Source organism: Sturnira hondurensis, unplaced genomic scaffold, assembly GCF_014824575.4.
Source record: "Sturnira hondurensis isolate 20B ecotype Veracruz unplaced genomic scaffold, ASM1482457v3 Scaffold0007865, whole genome shotgun sequence".
NCBI classification, from domain to species: domain Eukaryota; kingdom Metazoa; phylum Chordata; class Mammalia; order Chiroptera; family Phyllostomidae; genus Sturnira; species Sturnira hondurensis.
In genome coordinates, this window is record NW_028080496.1 from 11,366,574 (window position 1) to 11,386,354 (window position 19,781).

The following is a 19,781-nucleotide window of genomic DNA, read 5'->3' on the forward strand; positions in this document are numbered from 1 at the left end:
GTACACAATGTGCATCAACTCGACACCTCAGCTTAAGAACACACTTCGCCAAACCCACAACATGTACAACGTGAGAGTGAACCCCAGTGCGAACCCCGGACTCAGCTCACAGCAGCAACCACACGGCCTGAGCTCACAGAAGGGGGGAGGCAAACCTGCAAGGCAGCTGAAAAAGTGGATGAATGTAAAGGGGCTCAGGAGCCCAGTGTTGACCAGAGCCCAGGCACGGCGGCGCTGCTTTCACTTGCCTCTTTGTATCATTGCTTCGCCTTTGCTTCCCATCACTTCCCGTTAGTTTCACTGTGAACATCCCACTAACACAGGAAGGCTGATGCTTTTGGTGTGGGGCAGTGGGGTGTAAGTATAGCAAGAGGCAGAGAGCCCCTGTGTGGGGAGGCGGCCCCTACCAGCTCCTAGTGCCACCTCAGTGAGAATGTAGGGGGCTGAAACAGGAAGTCTTTTCTTAACAGCCCCCCAAAATGTAAGGCACTGGCTGAACACTCTCTCACTCACCCACAGAGAACAAGATGCTGTGTAACAGCTAACACTCAGTAAAATTTGGGTTTCAGTATCATTCTGATGAATACAAATGAGAAAATAACTTCTCATTGGTGATAACATTTCAGAGCCCCTAACTAAAGTAGTATATCAATACGCAAATTTACAAATAAACAGCCAACTGAAGATAAACTGCTTGTCCTGCTAACACCTTCAAGTGAGCAGTTTTAAAATTTACACACTGAGCCCTAGCTGGTGGGGCTCAGTGTATGGAGCACCGGCCTGAGAACCAAAGGATCGCTGGTTCAATTCCCAGTCATGGCACAAGCCTCAGTTGCAGGCCAGGTCCTCAGTAGGGGGTGAGTGAGAGACAACCACACATTGATGTTTCCCTCTTTTTCTCCCTCCCTTCCCCTCTCTCTAAAAATAAATAAATAACATCTTTTTTTTACCCCAAAGCCTAAGTCATTTTTAAATAATAAATAACATCTTTAAAAAATTTATACACTGAGCAGCTTTAACATTCATGCACACTTTACCTGTAAATGGTGGTAGTTGGAGTGTTAACCTTCTCATTCAAAATGCGGCATTTAAATTTGTTGTACTGCAAAGAAAAATAGATTTACATATTATCACATAAAATGTTTAAGTGGAAAAAAATTTACTTTTTCAACAAACACTGAATGGGTGTTTATTCTGTCTTAGGTGCCAAGTTCCGGGGATACGAAGAGTTCACAGCCCAGAACTGTATTGTTATTTTTTTATGTCGGTTACATGTTAAAGTGATATTTTGATAATATTGGGTTAAATAAAATGTTATAGAAATCAATTTCACCTTTCTTTTACTTTTAAAATGGGCTACCAGGAAATTTAAGATTATGCATGTGGCTCAGATTTGTGGGTCACATTATATTTCTATTTGCACATCAGTGTTCTAGAAGATTCCAATTTTAACTACATGAAATACATACAATTCTGTGGAAACAGCTACATTATTAATTTGTATAAGAGCAAAGTTCATATTAAATGATCCCATCATTCCATTTAAACAGTGAGCAGATACTTTTCCTTTCTCTGTTGCTTTCATCACTATTACCATGGTGCCAGCACCTTATATTAAAAACCTACCTAGAGAAGGTAGTTGTTGGGAAGAAAAAAAAATAGATTTGCAGGACTCAACTGTTTCATACTGGTATGTTCAAATCCAAACATTTTTCTTTGCAAAGGTTTGACTGAGTTTAGTTGCCAACCGAGAGAATGGGAGAAAAATGCTAACATATCTAATATAGAACTAATATCCAAAATACATAAAGAACTGCAACTCGGCAACAAAAAACCATCATCCATTTCAAAATGGGAGAAGGGCTTGAACAGACACTTCCCCAAACAAGGTATGTAAACGGTCAGTAAGCACAAGAAGAGATGTTTAACGTCAGTAGGCATTACAGAGACGCCGAGGAAAATCACAATGAGATACTCCGTACATCACACCCATTAGGAAGGCTACTGGCAAACAAACAAAGAAACAGAAAGTATTGGCAAGTATGCGGAGAGACCGAACCCCTGTGCACTGCCGGTGGGAGTGCGGAATGGCGCGGCGCTGCGGCAAGCAGTACGTTTGCCCAAAACAGAAAACAGAATCTGTATATAATTCAGCAATTGCATATCTGGGCATATACCCAAAGGAACAGAAAGCGGGGACTTGAACAGATACTTGTACACCACGTTTACAGCAACATTTTTCACAACACGAAAAGGGTGGGAGCCACCCGGGTGCCCACTAACAAATGAATAAGCAAAATGTGGTTTTACACATCGATGGAATTATTACTCAGCCTTAAAAAAGGAAAAAGTTCTGACAGGTGCTACAATGTGGGTGAACCTCGAGGACCTGGAGCTGAGTAAAACAGCCAGCCACAAAAATAAGAAATATTCTACAATTCCACTTATACGAGCTTCTCAGCGTAGTAAAATTCATAGAGACAAAAAGAGAAGGTGAAAAAATGGAAAGTTAGTGTTTGGTGGGTTTAGGGTCTCAGCTGGGGAAGATAAAATGGCTCTGGAGGTGCATGGTGGAGATGGTGGAACAACAGTGTGAATGTACTTAATGCCACAGAATGGCACACTTAAAATTGGTTAAAATGGTAAATTGTATATTTTGGATATTTTACCACACACACACACACAAGAGTAGTTATCGCTTTTACCAAACCCCAAATCTATTTATTTCTTTCTTTATTTTTTTAAAAGATTTATTTATTTTTAGAGAGAGGGGAAGGGAGGAAGAAAGAGAGGAACAGAAACATCAATGTGTGGTTGCCTCTCATGCGCCCCCTACTGGAGACCTGGCCCACATCCCAGTCCTGTGCCCTGACTGGGAATTGAACTGGCGACCCTTCTGTTCACAGGCTGATGCTCAACCCACTGAGCTACACCAGCCAGAGCTAAAATCTATTTTTTTAATTCAAGCCCACAAAACTAACAATACTGTGCTTTCAAATTCCGTGACTTCTCTGATACGTATGATTTAAAAGATAAAATTAAGACTATATTTACACAAAAAAGAATATATTAAGTACATTGGTCAAAACAATATTAAAAAAAAGTTGAAGTTTTACACAGGTTACACTAGACTAAAATGTAACAAAGAAAAAGAAAAACTAAAATGAAAATCTTCAAGGAAAAAAAAGCAAAAAATTTACATGGTATTTAAATGTCATTGAATTCAGGAGTCCAAATAGTAACAATGGCCAGAATTACCCCAATTTATGAACACACACATGAAAACTATTCATCTGGCCCTTTACTTCTCTACACCTGCATTGAAAATTTCAAGAAATAATGACAAAATACACTTCAAGTGACTGGTGACAACCAACTATTTGGAACAATATGATGCGCAACAGCCAATTATCTGCAAAAAAAATGTCTATGTTGATTATTTTTAATATTCCCAGCCCCAAGTTTCCTGATTGCAAACAGCTCCCGGAGATGACCTTGAACATTTCCAGGAGGATGTCCTTGCTGACTTCCAGCCTCTCGAAGGGCTGCTTCTCCCCGATGATCGCCTTACAGAGGGCCTCCAGTGCTGACAGCTCTGTGCTGGACACGGCTCTGAAACGCAGAGCGGGCAAGAATCACCACCGACCCTCAGACACCAGGCGGGCTCCGCTGCGTGGACCCTGGCCCTGCAGCCTCTACCCCTCACTGATGCGCTTCCTTGATGGAGGGAGTTGGAGTTTAGGGCACCAGGACTTCAGAAAGGCAAAAACACTCAGCCAAAGGCAGCACTCCCATTTCTCGGAGAGGGAGAGGGGCGTGAGTAGAGGGAACGTCTGCCCTCGGTGTCTGCAGCGGGGCCTGCACGTCTGCACCGTCTTTGTCACCCTTCACACGGTTCTATCTGGTACAAATGGAAAAGCGTGGTCTCCAGTGCTCACCACGTCCCCGCACTCACTGACCGTGGGGTCTGGGGTGGGAGGCAGCTCGGTGAGAGTGAGGGTGAGGTGAGGGGCAGGAAGCCCACAGGGGCAATCGGCTCCTGCCAGGCCTCGACTGACCTGCTCTCTCACTCATCCCGTTTTACGCTCAGCCCTGCCGGCCACACTGGTTTCCCAGGCGCTCCTCAAACAAGCCACACACGTCTCCACACTTGGGCTGTCTCACAGAGCCCTGGAATGTTCTTTCCCCAGAGGCCCATAAATATCCCCCCAAAGCCTCAAGAGCTCACTCCCTCCCTTGTCCTGGCCCTGCTTAAGCGTCACGTCCTGTGTCCCAGCCACCTGTCTGCCACAGCACATGGACTGGCACATGGACCTGCCCACCCCTGGGGTGTTGTCCTTCACATTACAGCGCGCGTCACCACCTGGTGGGAGGTGACTGTCAGTTTACTGTCTGTCTCCCCCACCAGGCTGTAGGCTCCTCCAGCACACACTGATCTGCCCACTGCTCCATCATCAGCACCAAGCACTGAGCACACAGTAGGCAGTCAAGGTTTTGTGGAATGAGTCCTGGGGTGGTGGTGACAGGAGATGACGCTACAGGAGCCTGTCACAAGGAGCTACAGAGGATTAAAGGCTCGCTTGGGGAGATGAGCTGAACAGCATGGAGGTGAAAGGGAGAGGCGAAATGTACTGTTAGTTGTCCAGGCAAGAGACGTTCTGGCTGTACGTGAAGGCAGGAGGAGAGAGAAGGAGAGGCGGGTGGGGGCAACTATTCAGAAGATCCAATTGGCAGAACTGGACTGCGGCCTGGGTGCTGGGGTGGCGGGGAGCAGAGGGACTGAAAGGACCCCCAGACTTCAGTTCTGGCTGCGGGCAGTGCCCCAAGAGCTACCTATGAGGAATCTGGGGAAGGAGGGGCTCTGATGCTGAGGCACCTGAGCACGATCTGCGGAAGGTGAGGCCTCCGTGAACCGCCCCACCTGACATTCCCCCGTGGGAGGTGTCTGCCCAAGGCGGACAGCGCCCTCAGTTATCACGGAGAAAGCCTGAGCTCCTTCCTAGGGGTTAACCTTGAGATTCTGGTCTTCACTGGTACCCCACTCTATCAAGTCCCAGATTAGATAAAGAGCATATCACTTCCTGCTAGGAAAAGAAAAAAACATTTGAGAAGCCACCCTTGACTCTAAATACATTAAAATTGGTTTTTCAAAACGATTAACCAATCTATAATTGTATTAGGGAACATACACAGTCACTAAGCTAACAGAGAACCACTATAAAACACGGAGCTAAAAACACGTGTGTTCAGAAGGGACTATTCAGGGGCGTTACCTGTCTTCGATGAACATGTCATAATAAAATCCATTCTCGATGGGTGGACCGTAACACAAGTGGCCTCCGTAGTACAGCTCCATGGCCTCCCCGAGGACGTGGGCACTGGAGTGCCAGTACACCTGCGGACACAGGACACAGGGCACAGGCCGCCGGCTGTCACAGCGAGAGCATGGGAAAGGGCTCGCAGAACGAGTTAGCAAGCGGCTGTGTTTTTAAGGGGATGGACAACAGGACACAGGGCTGTGTCTGTTTGGAAAGAAACGGACCTCTGTTGCCCACGGAGAAGAGACTGTTTTTCTAAGCCCTCCCTGCGAGGCCACCAGGACCATCTGCCTGCTTGTCTCTGGTGGAACGGAGATGCTGCCCGCAGGGACACAGGTGGACAGGCCTGGTCGGCATTGTGACAGCAATGGTGGCTCGAGGAACCAGAGGCTGGGACTGAGAGGCAGGGAGTGGTCACACACGGTCTCCAGGGTCCTGGGCTGAGGGCCTGGAGTCTGCAGTTGAAAGTTTATTTTAACCCCACCGAACTGACACTTTTTAAAAAAATGTTATTTATTTATCTTTAGATGGGAAGGGAAGGCGAGAGGGAGAGAAATATCAATGTATGGTTGCCTCTTGTGTGTCCCCTGCTGGGAACTGGCCCACAACCCAGGCGTGTGCCCTGACAGGGAATCGAACCACAATCCTTTGGTTCATAGGCCCACACTCAATCCACTGAGCTATACCAGCCAGGGCCTGAAGTGACACTTCTTATACAAGGTATAGGTGGAGATACCCTGTGGGGAGCAATGTACAAGAAACAGAGGGCTGTGTCGCTACAGAGAGAAGAGCTGAGACAAGGGGACGTGACAGCTCAGGACAGGAGTAGAAGGATGGAAAGGGGCTGGTGCTGAGCACCGCGGAGTTCCTAACGTTGGGAGGTGGGTGGAGAAGAAAAAGCCAGCAAGAAGACAGAAAGAACAAGAGGTCTGCCACAGAGAAACATTAAAAGAAGGCAATGTTTAACTGTCAACTTGGCTAAGAAAGTATGCAGATGGGAGAGGAGATGGGGGCGTCATAGAAAACAGAGGGGGCGCCCAGGCTCTGGCCATTGCCCATGGGGAGAGGCCCCGGACCATGACCGCACACACATCGCAGAAGTGGCAGCTTCGGCTCTCACGTAAGTTTGTGTTTGTTGTCTATACTTCCAGGTACGTATCTTCTGCTTCCTCGAGCAGATCAGAGCTCCGTGACACTGATGGCCGCTGGGATTTCACGGAAGGTTTAAAGTCAAACGTGCCCGCGTGTAGTCTGTCACTGAACAGTACAAAAGGGAATACTTATTCTATATAAAACTTGAAAGCTGTATCACTGTATAAAACACCCCCTGTTTCTCGTGTGCGTCTTTATCAATCTTACAGGAATATTTTTTGCTGCAATTTTGTACGTGAATTTATCTAGAGGGCTGAAGTACTTCTTTCATACAATGCATTATGCATTAAATATTCTTATAAATGGGGTCACCTCTTAAAATGAAAGTCTAAGAGTCTGCTATACAAGAGACACGAATTTTTCAGTAAAGCAGAAAATGCTTTTACAAAGCCATTCATTCATCACTTTGGAGATTTAGGCTTTCTTGGTTTGTTTTCCTCTAGGGTTTCTCTCTCATGGACATGCACTCAATATTCATCACTTGGTTGATGGTCAAAATCTTGCTAACAGGCCCATCACAACGAAAACAGAATCCAGCAGCAGCAACAAAATCTCTGTTGCTAAATTCCACTCACAGAAGCATCGGGGCCTTGGAGAAGCGACTTAACCATTCTACGGCCCAATGGCTTCAACTGTAAAATGCAGATTTTTCAAATCTCTGCCAGGGTACCTGGGACTTAAGGAGACAATGCCCACCAGGGGCTCGGTTTACTGTCCCTGTCACTGACGGCCACACGTATTCATGGAAGCCCCACAACGGGGAACCAGGCGCCCTGCCAGAGTCACGGCAGGTGGGGGGGCGTGCTGGTGCTCCCTCTGGAGACTCCCCGTGAGAAGCAGTGTTTTCTTTTTCACGGTGTCACTGAGTTTTTCATGATGTCGCTGAATTTTTCACAGTGTCACTGAGTGCAAAGAGGAAAAGAACTCCAAAGACGCCAGCGCCTCCCTGGAACGTGAGGTTTGGCAGAGTTCCCCATCCCCCCACCATCAAACACCTGACAGATCCAAAGAGTTCAGGAGCCACCATTAAAATGAGGGCAGGAGGGCATGGAGCAGTGGCCTGGGCAAGCCAGGAGTGGGCCAGCACCGCCAAGTGCAAGGCTGGCTGATGCCCTCGGAGAGGGTCAAGAGTAGTTGTCACCCCTGCTCTGTTCCAGCTCCTACTGGACTCTCTCCAAAAACTGTCACTCTCTGAAAGTACCTGGTTGTTTGTTATCCTGTTTGCTACCTCCTCCCCCGGGTGTAACCACCCCCAGGTGGGGCTCCACACTTTGTCTACTGGGGCCCCACAGGGTCCAGCACCCACACCCAGTGCCTGGGATACTGGTCAGCTGACTGAGGGAACAGATAACATTTGACAACATCTGGGATGTAGTTAGGTGACGGCTGCTAAGGATCACTGAGAAAAAATAATACATACAAGCTACTTCTGAATCACTTTTGAAAGTGGCTTTGTTAATAATGTATTATTGGTTATGCTTTGCATGTTTTAAAGAGAAAAGTAATGATAACATCATTCTTATAATTTGGATTAATAAATTAAGAAATTTAGCATGAGCATCATAGTTCATTTAACTTCAGCTAATCACAGGTTAGGCTTACGCAGATCATGGACCACCTGAAGGGAGAACCCCAGGTTAAGCTGGCAATGTTTACCAGAGATCTCCATGAAAATGTGGAATCTATTTTAGACCATTACAAGTAATTCAAGGATATTTGAGTCTTGATCATTTTTTCCATTCTCCTACATATATTAAACTATACAGTAGATCCATTTTTAAGAGTCTATTTAAATCCATTTCAAATACACATTGATTTAATAATATAGCATTCTAACTTAAGGAAAAAATTATCTTGAGACATGATAAATAAAAGCTACTTGAAAAACCTGGTATATATGTATTTGTGCATATTCATTCCATAAATACTTATTAAATACTATGGAACAGCAATGTACACATTTTAAACCTTACAGGGCCACAAACCCACCATTCTTGACTGAGACAGGGGCTCTGTACATGTTATTCACAACAAAAACAGCCCAAGCTTGGTGCCTAGGTGTCCCATACTTACAGCTTGAGCTTCCTCCTCATCAAACGTCAGCAGCTCTAGAGTGCAGTCCCCTTCCAGCGGACGGTCCAAGTCCCACAATTCACCGTTGACCTTGGCTATTACTGTGCTTTCAGCCAGTTCCTGACTAGTGAGAGAAAAGGCACTCGGCAGTTAACCTTATTCTGGGCTATAATGATTTGCTGTAACAAAGGATTAAAATAACTCCTAGGGGCTTGTTTCTTTTCTTTTACTTTTTAAGCAGATAGAAAGTACCAACACGAACTACTGGGACAGATCAGCTTATTTTGTAACATTTATTTTAAGTACTACAGGAATATGCCTTCGCCATAGAGAACTTGGAAAACAGAGAGAGAGAGAATAAAACAAATCACATCTTCTCACCCAGAGATAAGTACTCATAACATTTTGGTATACCCCACTCCTCCTTTACACACACACACACACACTCTTACACACTTTTTAAAAAGCATAGTTGCCATGGAAATTTTAGCACCCACTCTTTCCCAGCTGGGCCAGCAAACAGGCTACAGTATAGCCAGGAAGCAGTGTATTCGTTACAAAAGCTTCCATTGCTGCACAGACACCACAGCTCTGTGGCCTCTGTGACTGTTTTCTGGGACAAGCCCGCGGACGTGGAATCGCTAGGTCAAAGGACACATGCGTTTGAAAGGTTTCTGAGCCGACTGAGTGTACCACTGCCACGCGTCTCAGCAGATTTTTTAAATCGTTGCCAATGTCATGTTGGAAATTGTCTTAATATGACTTATTTGATTAACTCAAGGAAGTGTTTACTGGCCAGTTTTACTTTTACAAGCTGCCCATGTCCTTTGTCTATTTCCGATTGAGGTGTTAAACTTTTTTGTGTGTATCTTTTAAATAAAGTTACTGTTTAAAAATGGACAAAATTAATGCATTAAGAAATCTGGAAAGCACAGAAAAGAACAAAGAAAAGAACAGCATCCTCAACCCCTCCACCCAGAAACGACTGTATGCCCACTTGTTGTACGTCCTTCTATAACTTTTGGTCAATTACGTATACCAATACAAATTCATTTTCAGCAGTATCGTTCTATGTATTATTTGGGAACCTACTTCTATAGGGGACTATTCCGAGTAGCATGGGAAATGCAGACTGGCCCCCACTCAGAAAGGCCAGTGAGGAGCGAGGTCTGGCACACAGGACCCACACCCACGGATAGGTTCTCTCGTGGGGAATAGGGCTGCATTGCACCTAGGCTGCTATGAGACTTGCTTTTGCTATAACTCCCTCACCCTGAATTGAGGCAGAAAATGTTTACTGCGTATCTCTAAAGTACTTCCTAAAATCTGTGCTAACCCTCCCAAGGATGGAACGTAAGTAACCAGTTCAATCACTTTTCCCCTTGATCTGCAACATCCTTCTCTTTGAAGTAATTAGCAACATCCTCTCCTTTGTTATCTGTAAAAGGTAATCACCTACAGGGAACCTGTGCATAGTAAATGAGGACCATCCTTGATGTAATGAACCCAGAAAAGCTATAAAAGTCTGTCCAGGCGAAGGTCGGGTGCTCTCTCCCTCGGAAAGCAGCCCTGCCATCCCTTTTCTCCACAGGACTTTAGTCCCTGTGAATTTGTCTCTCACAGCCATGACACACAGATCCAGCCAGCCAGGGTCTCCGCATCATACTTTTTTATAATGTTTTAATTTTAATTACTTTATTGTTGTTCAATTACTGTTGTCTGCATTTTCTCCCCACCACTCCCCCCGACCCCATCCAAACCCACCTCCCTCCCTCCCCTCTGGTTTTGTCCCCGTGTCCTTTACAGTAGTTCCTGAAAACCTTGTCCCCACTGTTCTGTCTCCCCTCCCCTCTGGTTATTGTTAGATTGTTCTTAATTTCAATGTTTCTGGTTATATTTTGTTTGCTTTTTTCTTTTGTTGATTAGGGAACCTAGTTCTTAAACTTAAAATAAGCCACCTTTTCCCTAACAGTCAACAGACTTCTAAAACATGCTACATAACTGCAGGACAATGACTTGCTTGATAAACCCACCACTGCTGGGCATTTTGGTTATATCTTTGTGGGGTTTTTTTTTAAACAACAAATAATGTTGCAGTGGACATTCTTGAACATACATGTTAGTTATCTAATTTTTTTCAGGAAAAATTCTAGAAGTAAAACTGCTGGGCCAAGGGAAACGCACTTTTAATGGCTTTTGTCAGAATACGTTGCTAAATTTTCCTACCAGGAAAAGTGCAAGGGTACCTTTCCTCTATGCTCTCATACTCTTAGGCACTACTCAATCGGGCCGTCTTCACATGCGATGTTTTCTTCTGAATATCTAACGTGGGCAGCGGAGTAGGGCTGTGTTTAAGGAAAGGCAGGCCAGGCTGGGTTTAAACACTGAATAATTTCCTCGGCTTCTCCAGGCTCGTTCTTCACGTCTGTAAAATGGGGATTACGGGTCTTCCCCGTACCTTTATTCTGAGGGCTAAATAAGGCACACTCACAAGAAGAACTGAATGGACGTTCAATACTGTTATTAATGGAGTGACCGACCGCTAAGGGTTCCTCGGATCCATTCTCCCTCAACAGGAAGGGGGTCTCCTTGCAGCGACACGTGGCTGTGTGACTGCGTCTGGAGGCGATGGACAAGGCAGCAGGGGTGTGCGGCACTTCTGGGTCTCAGCCTTAAGCCAGCAGAGGGCAGCTCAACCTCCCACCACCTTCTGGGGCCTGAACACACGCGCTCTTTGAGTCTTGATCATTTTTTCCCTTTGGACCATGCAGACGAGGGCAGCGCTGTATCAGGCGGCTCAGCAACCAGATGGGAGAAGTGTAGGTCCTCAGACAACGATATGGACAAGTGTGGTCCTGACAACCCTGTCCCCGCACCTCCAGACAGCTATGGAGGAACTTTGACCATATTTGAGCCCTGAGTTTCGGGGACTCTTTGATGCAGCAGCTTAGCCTGTATCTTCACCAATTCACCAATTCACCAATACACCAATACACCAATACAGAGTGACAGAAACAAAACCTGTGACCCTGGCCTAGCAGACTGGGGGTGGGTTTTCAGGACAGAGATATGAAGATGTGGACAGCCAATAACTGTGGCTATGGCCTCACAAACTACTGGACCAAAGCCACACGCAAACTGATGTGCGTACATACCCGCCACACACGAAGCAGCAGCCGTGGAGAGGCAGGATGCTGGAGCACACTGGGTAACCATTATGGCTTTTGGCAAAATACCACCCAAGTGAGGCAAGCTCAGGCGAGACTTGCCCAGTTTGCGAGCAGAGATGGAAGGGATGGGGCTTCCACAAGGGAGGCGCCCTCCACCTATGGCCGATCATCTGAACTAAAAATGCAGAAATGTGAAGCTGTAAGAGACTGGAAGAACAGTCTTCGGTCCCAAACAGCAGGAGGGACAGGCACGGACAGCCCTTCTCAAAGGCCCCGCACACAGTGAGACAACAGGGCTGGTCTGACTCCGAGGATTGGAGTGAGGGTCCCGCCCTCCCACAGCCTCTTATTTCCTATGATCTCCGTCCATTACATTGAGAGTGAGAGAGAGAGAGAGAGAGAGAGAGGGGGAGAGAGAGAGGAGTGAGCCAAGTACAAAAGCCAGGGGATGAAAGGGAGAAGAGTCTTTGTCTGGGAGAACTCTGTTCGTGAGATATCCTTCCCTGGAACTGATCAGAAGCCACCAGACCAGAAGCCTACCACAGCTAACTCCTCGTGAGAACTGTGTGGCTGGACAAGCTACACGCCCAGCTTCTTACGCCTCTGACTGCTGGATCCTTAAAGGGGCCTCAGCCCCCAGGAATGCACCAGCAGGAATGGGGCCATGCAAACTGTGCAGCCTCCGGGTGGGCAGACTGCCCCACAGATGTGGCAGTCAAGCATTAGGCACAGCTACGAACCTGGCAAAGAGCAAAAGCAGGCCCCACGGGGGACTGGACAGGAGTGCTGCTCCTGCAGAACAAAGAGCGGCCCGGTGGCTACACTGACACAGGTGCTACCTACTGCCAGGCTGGGGCGTCACAGTCGCTGCCAGCAGGACCCGATGGCTTCTGCACACCACTGTCCGCTGCACTTCCCCTTCTTTTTTCCAGAGAGACACTTTCACAGCGATTGCCCTGTGATTGTTCCAGCACTGTGTATACATGTGTGGCGTGAGCAGCCTTCTCTGTTAGTGTATTTGTTGCCGAAGTGTAAGGAGCCAGCCTGATGGGGGCGCTGTGCACATCACTTGAAAATTCAGGGCTTTCAGCTGGTGGGACCTGGAGTTGTTTGCCTCACTTGGTTGGGGAACGAGGGTGTGGGATGAGGAAAGATGTGTGCTCACAGGTCTCTGGATGACAGAGGGGCACACTGCGGCAGAGGTGGTCCCCTAAACCACCCTTCCTCTCTTCCATGGTGAGGATGCTTTAGCTGAACATGTGGCTGGCTGCCCAGCAAGAGCCACAGTGCCATTCTCTCCTACAGCTGGGGGTGGCCACATGACTAAAGGTGGGCTAACAGGATGGAAGTCGAAATTCAAGTGCACCACTATGGGACCTTGGCCTCAAAGCACCATTATCACTCAGCGGCTCTTCCTCCTGCCTGCTGGTGAGTCCATGGGTGGAACACAGCTTTCCCCCTAGACACAGACAAACCTTAACTACAGGGTTCCAACCTCTCGTGTTACACTTGGCACGGCCTGCGTGCCCCCAGAGCACGGATAATCACCTGTGCAACCAACTCTCAGTTAGCCAAGGGGGCAAGCAGCAAACTGGAATAAAGCTATTATTTCTAAACTTTATTTTATATCCGGCCACCACACTGGATCCTTATTTATGCCACTTGTTTTTCAGTTAATACTGTTCCCTAGAGTTTCCTCCTTAAGTGGTTCTTTCTCTGAGTTGAATTCTTAGTCTGTTTCTTTTTAGTCTTTTTTATTCTAAAATAAAAAGCCTTCTGCACTACAAATCTGTGTCTGATGACCACTTTGGATACGGTCCAAGCGTCTGGACATGTATTCTCCTCATTAGAAGTATTTCCTAAGAATCCTGTACTTGTTTTTATTTCCTTCCACCTCAGTTATTTTGAGGAGGCTTTTTTTCAATGTCCAAGTTTTACTATTTGTTTTGCTATCATTTCATCTGGTTACTGAGTACGTGCCCAATTTCATTTTCCTCACAGGATGTGAACTGTATGTTTCTGCATTTTATTAAGATTCTGAGGAGCACCCTGGCTAGTGTAGCACGGTGGACTGAGCGTGGGCTTGTGAACCAGAGGATCACGGTTTGATTCCCGGTCAGGGCACATGCCTGGGTTGCGGGCCAGTTCCCAGAGCAGGGGACAAACGAGAGGCAACCATACATTGATATTCTCTCCCTTTCTCTTTCCCTTCCCCTCTAAAGATAAGTAAATAAAATCTAAAAAAAAAAAGATTCTGAGGAGCAGAAAGCCTGACCGCAGGAGCTGAGAGACAAGTACCATCTCTACCTGCAGAGCACAGAGATCTTGGGGTGACCCTCCCAAGTCAGAGACCACTGGTGAGTGGTCCCCAAGTCTATTCTACAGTGTTATTGTTCAAACAGGCATAATCTTAAGTTTGGCTTGTTTGATCTGTCAACTCGGAAAAGCACAATAAAGTCCACTGCTTTGGGTTTCTTATCTGATGCTACACTGTTTAATTCATAAAGGTTTGTGACAGATAATCAGAGTAGGTTATAATGTTCCTCTATTCTTAAAATAAGCCTTGATATCCCATTCTATGATTTTGGTCCAGAATTCTGCTGTCTGAGAGTAAAATGATGACCACTGCTATGCCCACTCTTTGGTCTTGGACAGTGTTATTTTTTAGACACTCCTGCAATCCCTCTGTAGGACTTGCAACCTGACTCTTTATCAGTAAACATAAATTATTTTTGCCTCAAAACCTATTTTTCTCTAGCACATCAATCCATCTCTCCTGGAAAACATGGCAATAGGCTGGGAGAGGCCTTCAGCATAAATGATATGATAGGCCAAAAAATAAATACAATCTTATCCCTGGCTGGTGTAGCTCAGTGGATTGAGCAAAGGCTGCTAACCAGGGTTGCCAATTCGATTCCCAGTCACGGCACATGCCTGGGTTGCAGGCCAGGTCCTACAGTGGGGCCATGTAAGAGGCAACCACACATTCATGTTTCTCTCCCTTTCTCCCTCCCTTCCTCTCTCTCTCTAAAAATAAATAAATAAAATAAAATAAAAAGAAATACAATCTTAACCATGGCTTTCAAAGGAAATCAAAGCATTTCCATTGATGCGAAGTTTGCTGTTAAAATAGCAGGCATTTATTTACACAGCAGTTTTGAGCCGCAGCTCCTACAGAACTGTATTCAACGCTAGGAATTAATGTTAGTCAAAACAACACACCTTCACTAATACATTTAAATTCCAGGAAGGTCAAAGTACTTATTCAGGCTGATAATAGCCCTAACACAAACATCTTCAATCTACAATTGATAAGCCTTTTGTACATTTCTAGAGATATTTTAGTTTTCAGAGTATTTTCATATATACTATTTCCTTTCCTATTTACAACCTCATAAAGTAAACGGGAAAAGTATTATTATTGCCACTGAAGATGCAAGAAAATAGGCTTGCAAAGCTTTCCAGACCTGCCCAAGTTGGTCCATCAAGCTATCCAAGGTCAACTACGGGTGGACCACTGGCTTGAGTTAAGTCTCCTGAACCCTAGTCTAGCTAAAAACCTGCAAAAACTCAAACCTCAGCAAGGAACCAAGTCAATGATTCAGGCCTGTCAAGGATTCTACAGTTTTCTCTACTTTATGCTTTTACAAAAACTTTCAAATTTAGATGTTCTCAGAGGATGAGATTGTGTTCTAATATTTGATTACTCACTTAAATGGCCTCATTAGAAGCCAGAGAGGGTAAAAAAAATAACTGATTTCATTTGATCTAGTCAATGAGTAAGAAAAAAAGATTTGAGTAGCTCCCAAGAACACGTTTTCAACAAGCCCTGGCACAATACTCGAGAAACTTCTCCAGACTATGGTTTACCTAATAGCAGCAGCCACTTGATAAGGCGTTGTGTTCCAGACTTCTCCTTCCACCGTTTTCCCATCAGCCACTCTTACTGTGATCCCATTGCTTGTGTCCCCCTTTTTTTCATAAATGGCAGGTAACAGCTGATGATCTTTCTTCAATATTTCAAAAAGCTTCAACCGTTCCTTTATGAAATTCGGTTGATCTTTCACCTGAAAATGATTAGCAGACGCGGAGGTTAGGTTAACATGCAGAGCACACTTATTCCAACTGCTCAGTATTACCTAAGCCCCGCCCCCTTCTCTGCATGCCATAGGTCTTCACCAGTGCCAGTCTCTACTATCCCTCCAATCCTGCTATCCCCCAGATGGCTCCTCTTACCTCCTTCTCAGCTCTCAGGGTCCCACTCCAAGCCTAGGCCCAGTAACTACTGCACCCACTGGCACCTCCCTTTTCCACGTGTTTAATACACATGGATGAGGAGTCACATAATTCAGCGCTTATTTATACACCAGCTGATCTTGTTCTCTAGCTGTTCCGCCTGCTTTTGCCTGAACTCCTCAACAGGACTGAGCCCTTTAAGCCTACGCAGTCCTCCTTCACTCCTAACAAAATGCCAGTTTACTTAACACAAAGGGAGAGCTCTACTATTTCAACATAGACTAAGGAGCAGTTCATGCCTGCATGGCTAGCTCATCTCTAAGTTAAGACTTCTTAAATCTAAGGAATGCAAAGTTTTAAATACACTACTGTGCCCCAAATGGCAATTTGATTAGTAATTATGTTTTTAACAGAAAAACCCGAGGTATTAACTGTATAAGCATATTTCAATGACATGTAGTCTTTTACATTATTTCCATAGCAATGACTCACCTCACTGTCAGGTTCCTTTTCCTTCTTTTTAATGTCCTTTTCTTGGTTTTGACTAGAAAGAGGCTGAGAAATAAAGGGAAACTGTAAATAACTCATGCCAATGACAAGACAGAGCAACAGGTCTGAACCCTGAGAAAGGAGGGGGACATGCCAGTGGACAGCAAGTGCTCCCCTGTTTAGAGGCTCATAGATGGGGTGTCCTGAGAACCACCTATAATCCTCAACCGGCAAGGTGTTTTCTGAGGTTTGGCCCTTCCTGTCTGTGCATTTTCATATATTCTTGCTCAGAACAGGCTACACATTTTAACACATTTAATGAATTTTAAAGTAACTGGAAAATGGTCTGTAGCTGCCACCAGAGACTTCAATCACATTATTTCATGATTTTTTTTTGTACCGTGGTTTTCTTGGGGAAGAACTGAAAAAGATCCCATGTTCTAAAAAAGCCTTCAGAACTTAGGGAATGTATCACGTTACAGGAAGATAATGTACTACCCTTCAATGAACTAAAAGAGTAAAACCCCGTATTAAATAATGATGTTAAATATACAGATCTCAACACCCCCCCCCCCCAAATCTCTCCAAAATAGCTCAGAACCACCATCATTAGAGGGAATGTTCACCTATGCAGCTATCGGTCTTCCTGCCCCCCCCACCCCAAAGAACAGAGCTTTAAACGCGCCAGCTTTTTTTTTTCCAACCGATGGAAAATGCTATTTCTGCTACTGAAGAAAATGTGTGGCAATAATTTAATGGAAAAGCTGAGCAGGTGCACCATGAGGCCAGTCTGGCGATTGCTGCAAAGGCAGGGACTCCGTGGTGTCCAAGCCATTCCGAGGTTCCGCTGGAGGGAACTTGAGAGCAGGGCACGCCCGCAGAGTCTGGGCGGGACCGGGCCCCGCACGGCTCCCCCCCCCGCCCCCCCCGTCACCGTCCCCACTTGCACCTGTCATTCCAGAGAAAAATGCGGTGCAGGCATCTCGAGGGCTGCGGCGCCGCCGGAGGCCTAGGTGGCGCCCCACCGCGTCCCTGGCAGGGAGTCCCCACGCCCCGCTACCTGCGCGCCGGGAGCCACGCGCCCGGCTTCGTCCTGCGCCGCCGCCGCTCGAGTCGCCCTCTCCAGCTGCACCTGGTGGCTCAGTTCCTCCGCAAGGCACACCCGCAGGCGGTACAGGCGGTAGCGCAGGTCGCGGTTCTCGGCCCGGAGCTGCGCCACCTCGCGCGTGAGACATGGTCCCTCGGCCTGGCACCGGTTGGGCGCGTTCAACAGCTCTTCCCTCAGGCGCAGGACCTCCTCCCACAGCCAGGTGATGTCCTCCTCCTGCCGCTGCAGGCGCAAAGCCACGGTCTCCGCCGTCAGGGCCTCAGCCGCCATGGCACCCGCCTCCCTCGTCCAGCGACGCTGCGCTGGGTGGTAGGTAGCGCAGCGGCCACCCGTAGGGCAGGGCAGCTACCGGGGACGGACTCGGGGCTCCGGCCGAGGGGAGAAGCGTAGCCGCGGTTACGTACACGGCAGGGGCGGGGCTACGGGGAGGCGGGGCTGCGGCTACAGACACTGCGGGGCGGGGCCATGGAAAGGCGGGGCTGGGGTTTGTACACTGTAGGGGCGGGGCTATGGGAAGGCGGGGCTGCGGTTACAGACACTGCAGGGGCGGAGCCATGGAAAGGCGGGGCTGGGGTTTGTACACTGTAGGGGCGGGGCGATGGGGAGAGGCGGGACTGAGGTTTTGTACACTGCAGTGGCCGGGCAATGGACACTGAGGAGGCGGGGCGACTGGGCCTGCACACTGCAGGGGCGGGGCCGAGGCTGGGTGCACTACAGGAGTAGGGTCCACCGGGTGTGGGATCCCGCGGTAGCTTTGGCCAGGAGAGTGGTGAGGAACCCGAGTAAGCTCAAAGTACTTTCGGGGCTATGAGTTTGTCACCATTCCTCGGCTGAAACAAAAATCGTCCAGAATCTTGTGAAAATCATACGTCTCCCCTTCGCAGTCCGGCGCCTGTCTTCAGCCTCCAGAATTCTGGCTTTCACTATTCTTGCAACTTATATCAAAGTTTGTAAAAGTGGCTGCTGAGAATCATCCTCCTTGGCCTTCACGCCGAGGCTGACCAAGAGCAGAGACTGGAGGCTGCTGCGTCAGGCTACATGGAATTCTACAAAGTTTTAAATTTGACCGGCAGTTGCTATAGTGTTCCTCGACACTATTTGTGGGCAAATGCCACCCACATATGTCTTTGGTATCCCTCATAGAAACCTTGAGCACAAACCTTCCTGTAGTGGGAATGAAAACTGATTTTATTAACATTCTTAGGGGTCAGAATATGGCAAAACCTAGAGTGTTCCAAGCTCTTTACAAATATTAACTATAATACTTATATCAGGAGATACTCTTACACCTATTTATAGATGAAGACACTGGAGCACAGAGAGGCTAAGCGACTGGACAAAAGTCACACAGCCACCACATGACAGAGCCGAGATTCAAACTCAGAATAGCTGAGGCCAGTGTCATTGCAACTTAAATTATGGTACATTTCAGCCTTGGTAAAACAGAATTGGATGTGTTCTGTGATGAGATATAGTTAATCAAAGCCTTCGGAGTTCCAAAGTCATCTGCATTAAGGGAACTGGAATCACAAACAGCTCTCAGGAGGAGGTTCCAGAAAGTATGGCACTAAAACCACTGTCTCTTTCTCACACCCTTCCCGGGTAAGCTTCTGGATGGTTACACAGACTCAGTCCCTTCTCAACCTTCTGCCACCTAATTTCTACTCCTCCCATTCTGCAGTGACCTTTGTATGGTCAGGGGACAATACTAAGTGGGGTTGAGGGACCCCATTTAGGTGCCCTACAAGTTTCCTCTGGCTCCTTGGCAGTTTGTCTTTCTTGGGCCTCCACCCCCAACCCACAAACAACCACTGGTCTGCTTTCTGTCACTATGAGTTAGTTTTCATATTCTAAAGATTCCTGAAAATGAAATCATACAGAATTACTTCTTTTGTTTGGCTTTTTCCCCCTTGCATAATAATGTTAACCATGGTGTTGGGGATATGACAAAACCAGCTTTACCATAGGCTAACGGGTACAAAGAAGAGTTTGGTTCCTGTGGCATCTCATCAATGTTGTGAAAAAAATGCCATTGAATGAAATGACATTATTTGAGGACTTGCTGCGCATTCTGCTCAACTTTGCTGTGAACCTAAAACTGCTTTGAAAATGTCTATGGAAAAAAAAAAAAAGAGCCCTGGCTGGTGTGGCTCAGTGGACTGAGTGCTGGCCTGTGAACCAAAGGGTCACTGGTTGGATTCCCAGTCGGGGCACATGTCTGGGTTGCAGGCCATG

At 46.8% G+C, this 19,781-nt stretch overlaps 1 protein-coding gene across 3 annotated transcripts in view; it reads right to left on the reverse strand.

Annotated features, from left to right (window-relative positions):
* The window catches only part of TARS3 (threonyl-tRNA synthetase 3), a 43,481-nt gene extending 25,540 nt beyond the window's left edge, over positions 1–17,941 (reverse strand). For 2 of the 3 annotated variants that reach the window (XR_005067529.1, XM_037053758.1), the window contains exons 1-7: positions 17,499–17,941; positions 16,442–16,504; positions 15,584–15,780; positions 8,544–8,667; positions 5,274–5,395; positions 3,495–3,612; positions 1,038–1,102 (exon numbers count right to left, since the gene is read on the reverse strand). Coding sequence is in view for 2 of the 3 variants with exons in the window: in XM_037053758.1 (XP_036909653.1) it covers positions 1,038–1,102; positions 3,495–3,612; positions 5,274–5,395; positions 8,544–8,667; positions 15,584–15,780; positions 16,442–16,504; positions 17,499–17,816 (1,007 nt within the window). In the remaining variant the exon portion in view is untranslated. The remainder of the gene's footprint in view (positions 1–1,037; positions 1,103–3,494; positions 3,613–5,273; positions 5,396–8,543; positions 8,668–15,583; positions 15,781–16,441; positions 16,505–17,498) is intronic. The other variant, XM_037053759.1, reaches the window with a different exon arrangement.
* Positions 17,942–19,781: the final 1,840 nt, after the last annotated feature.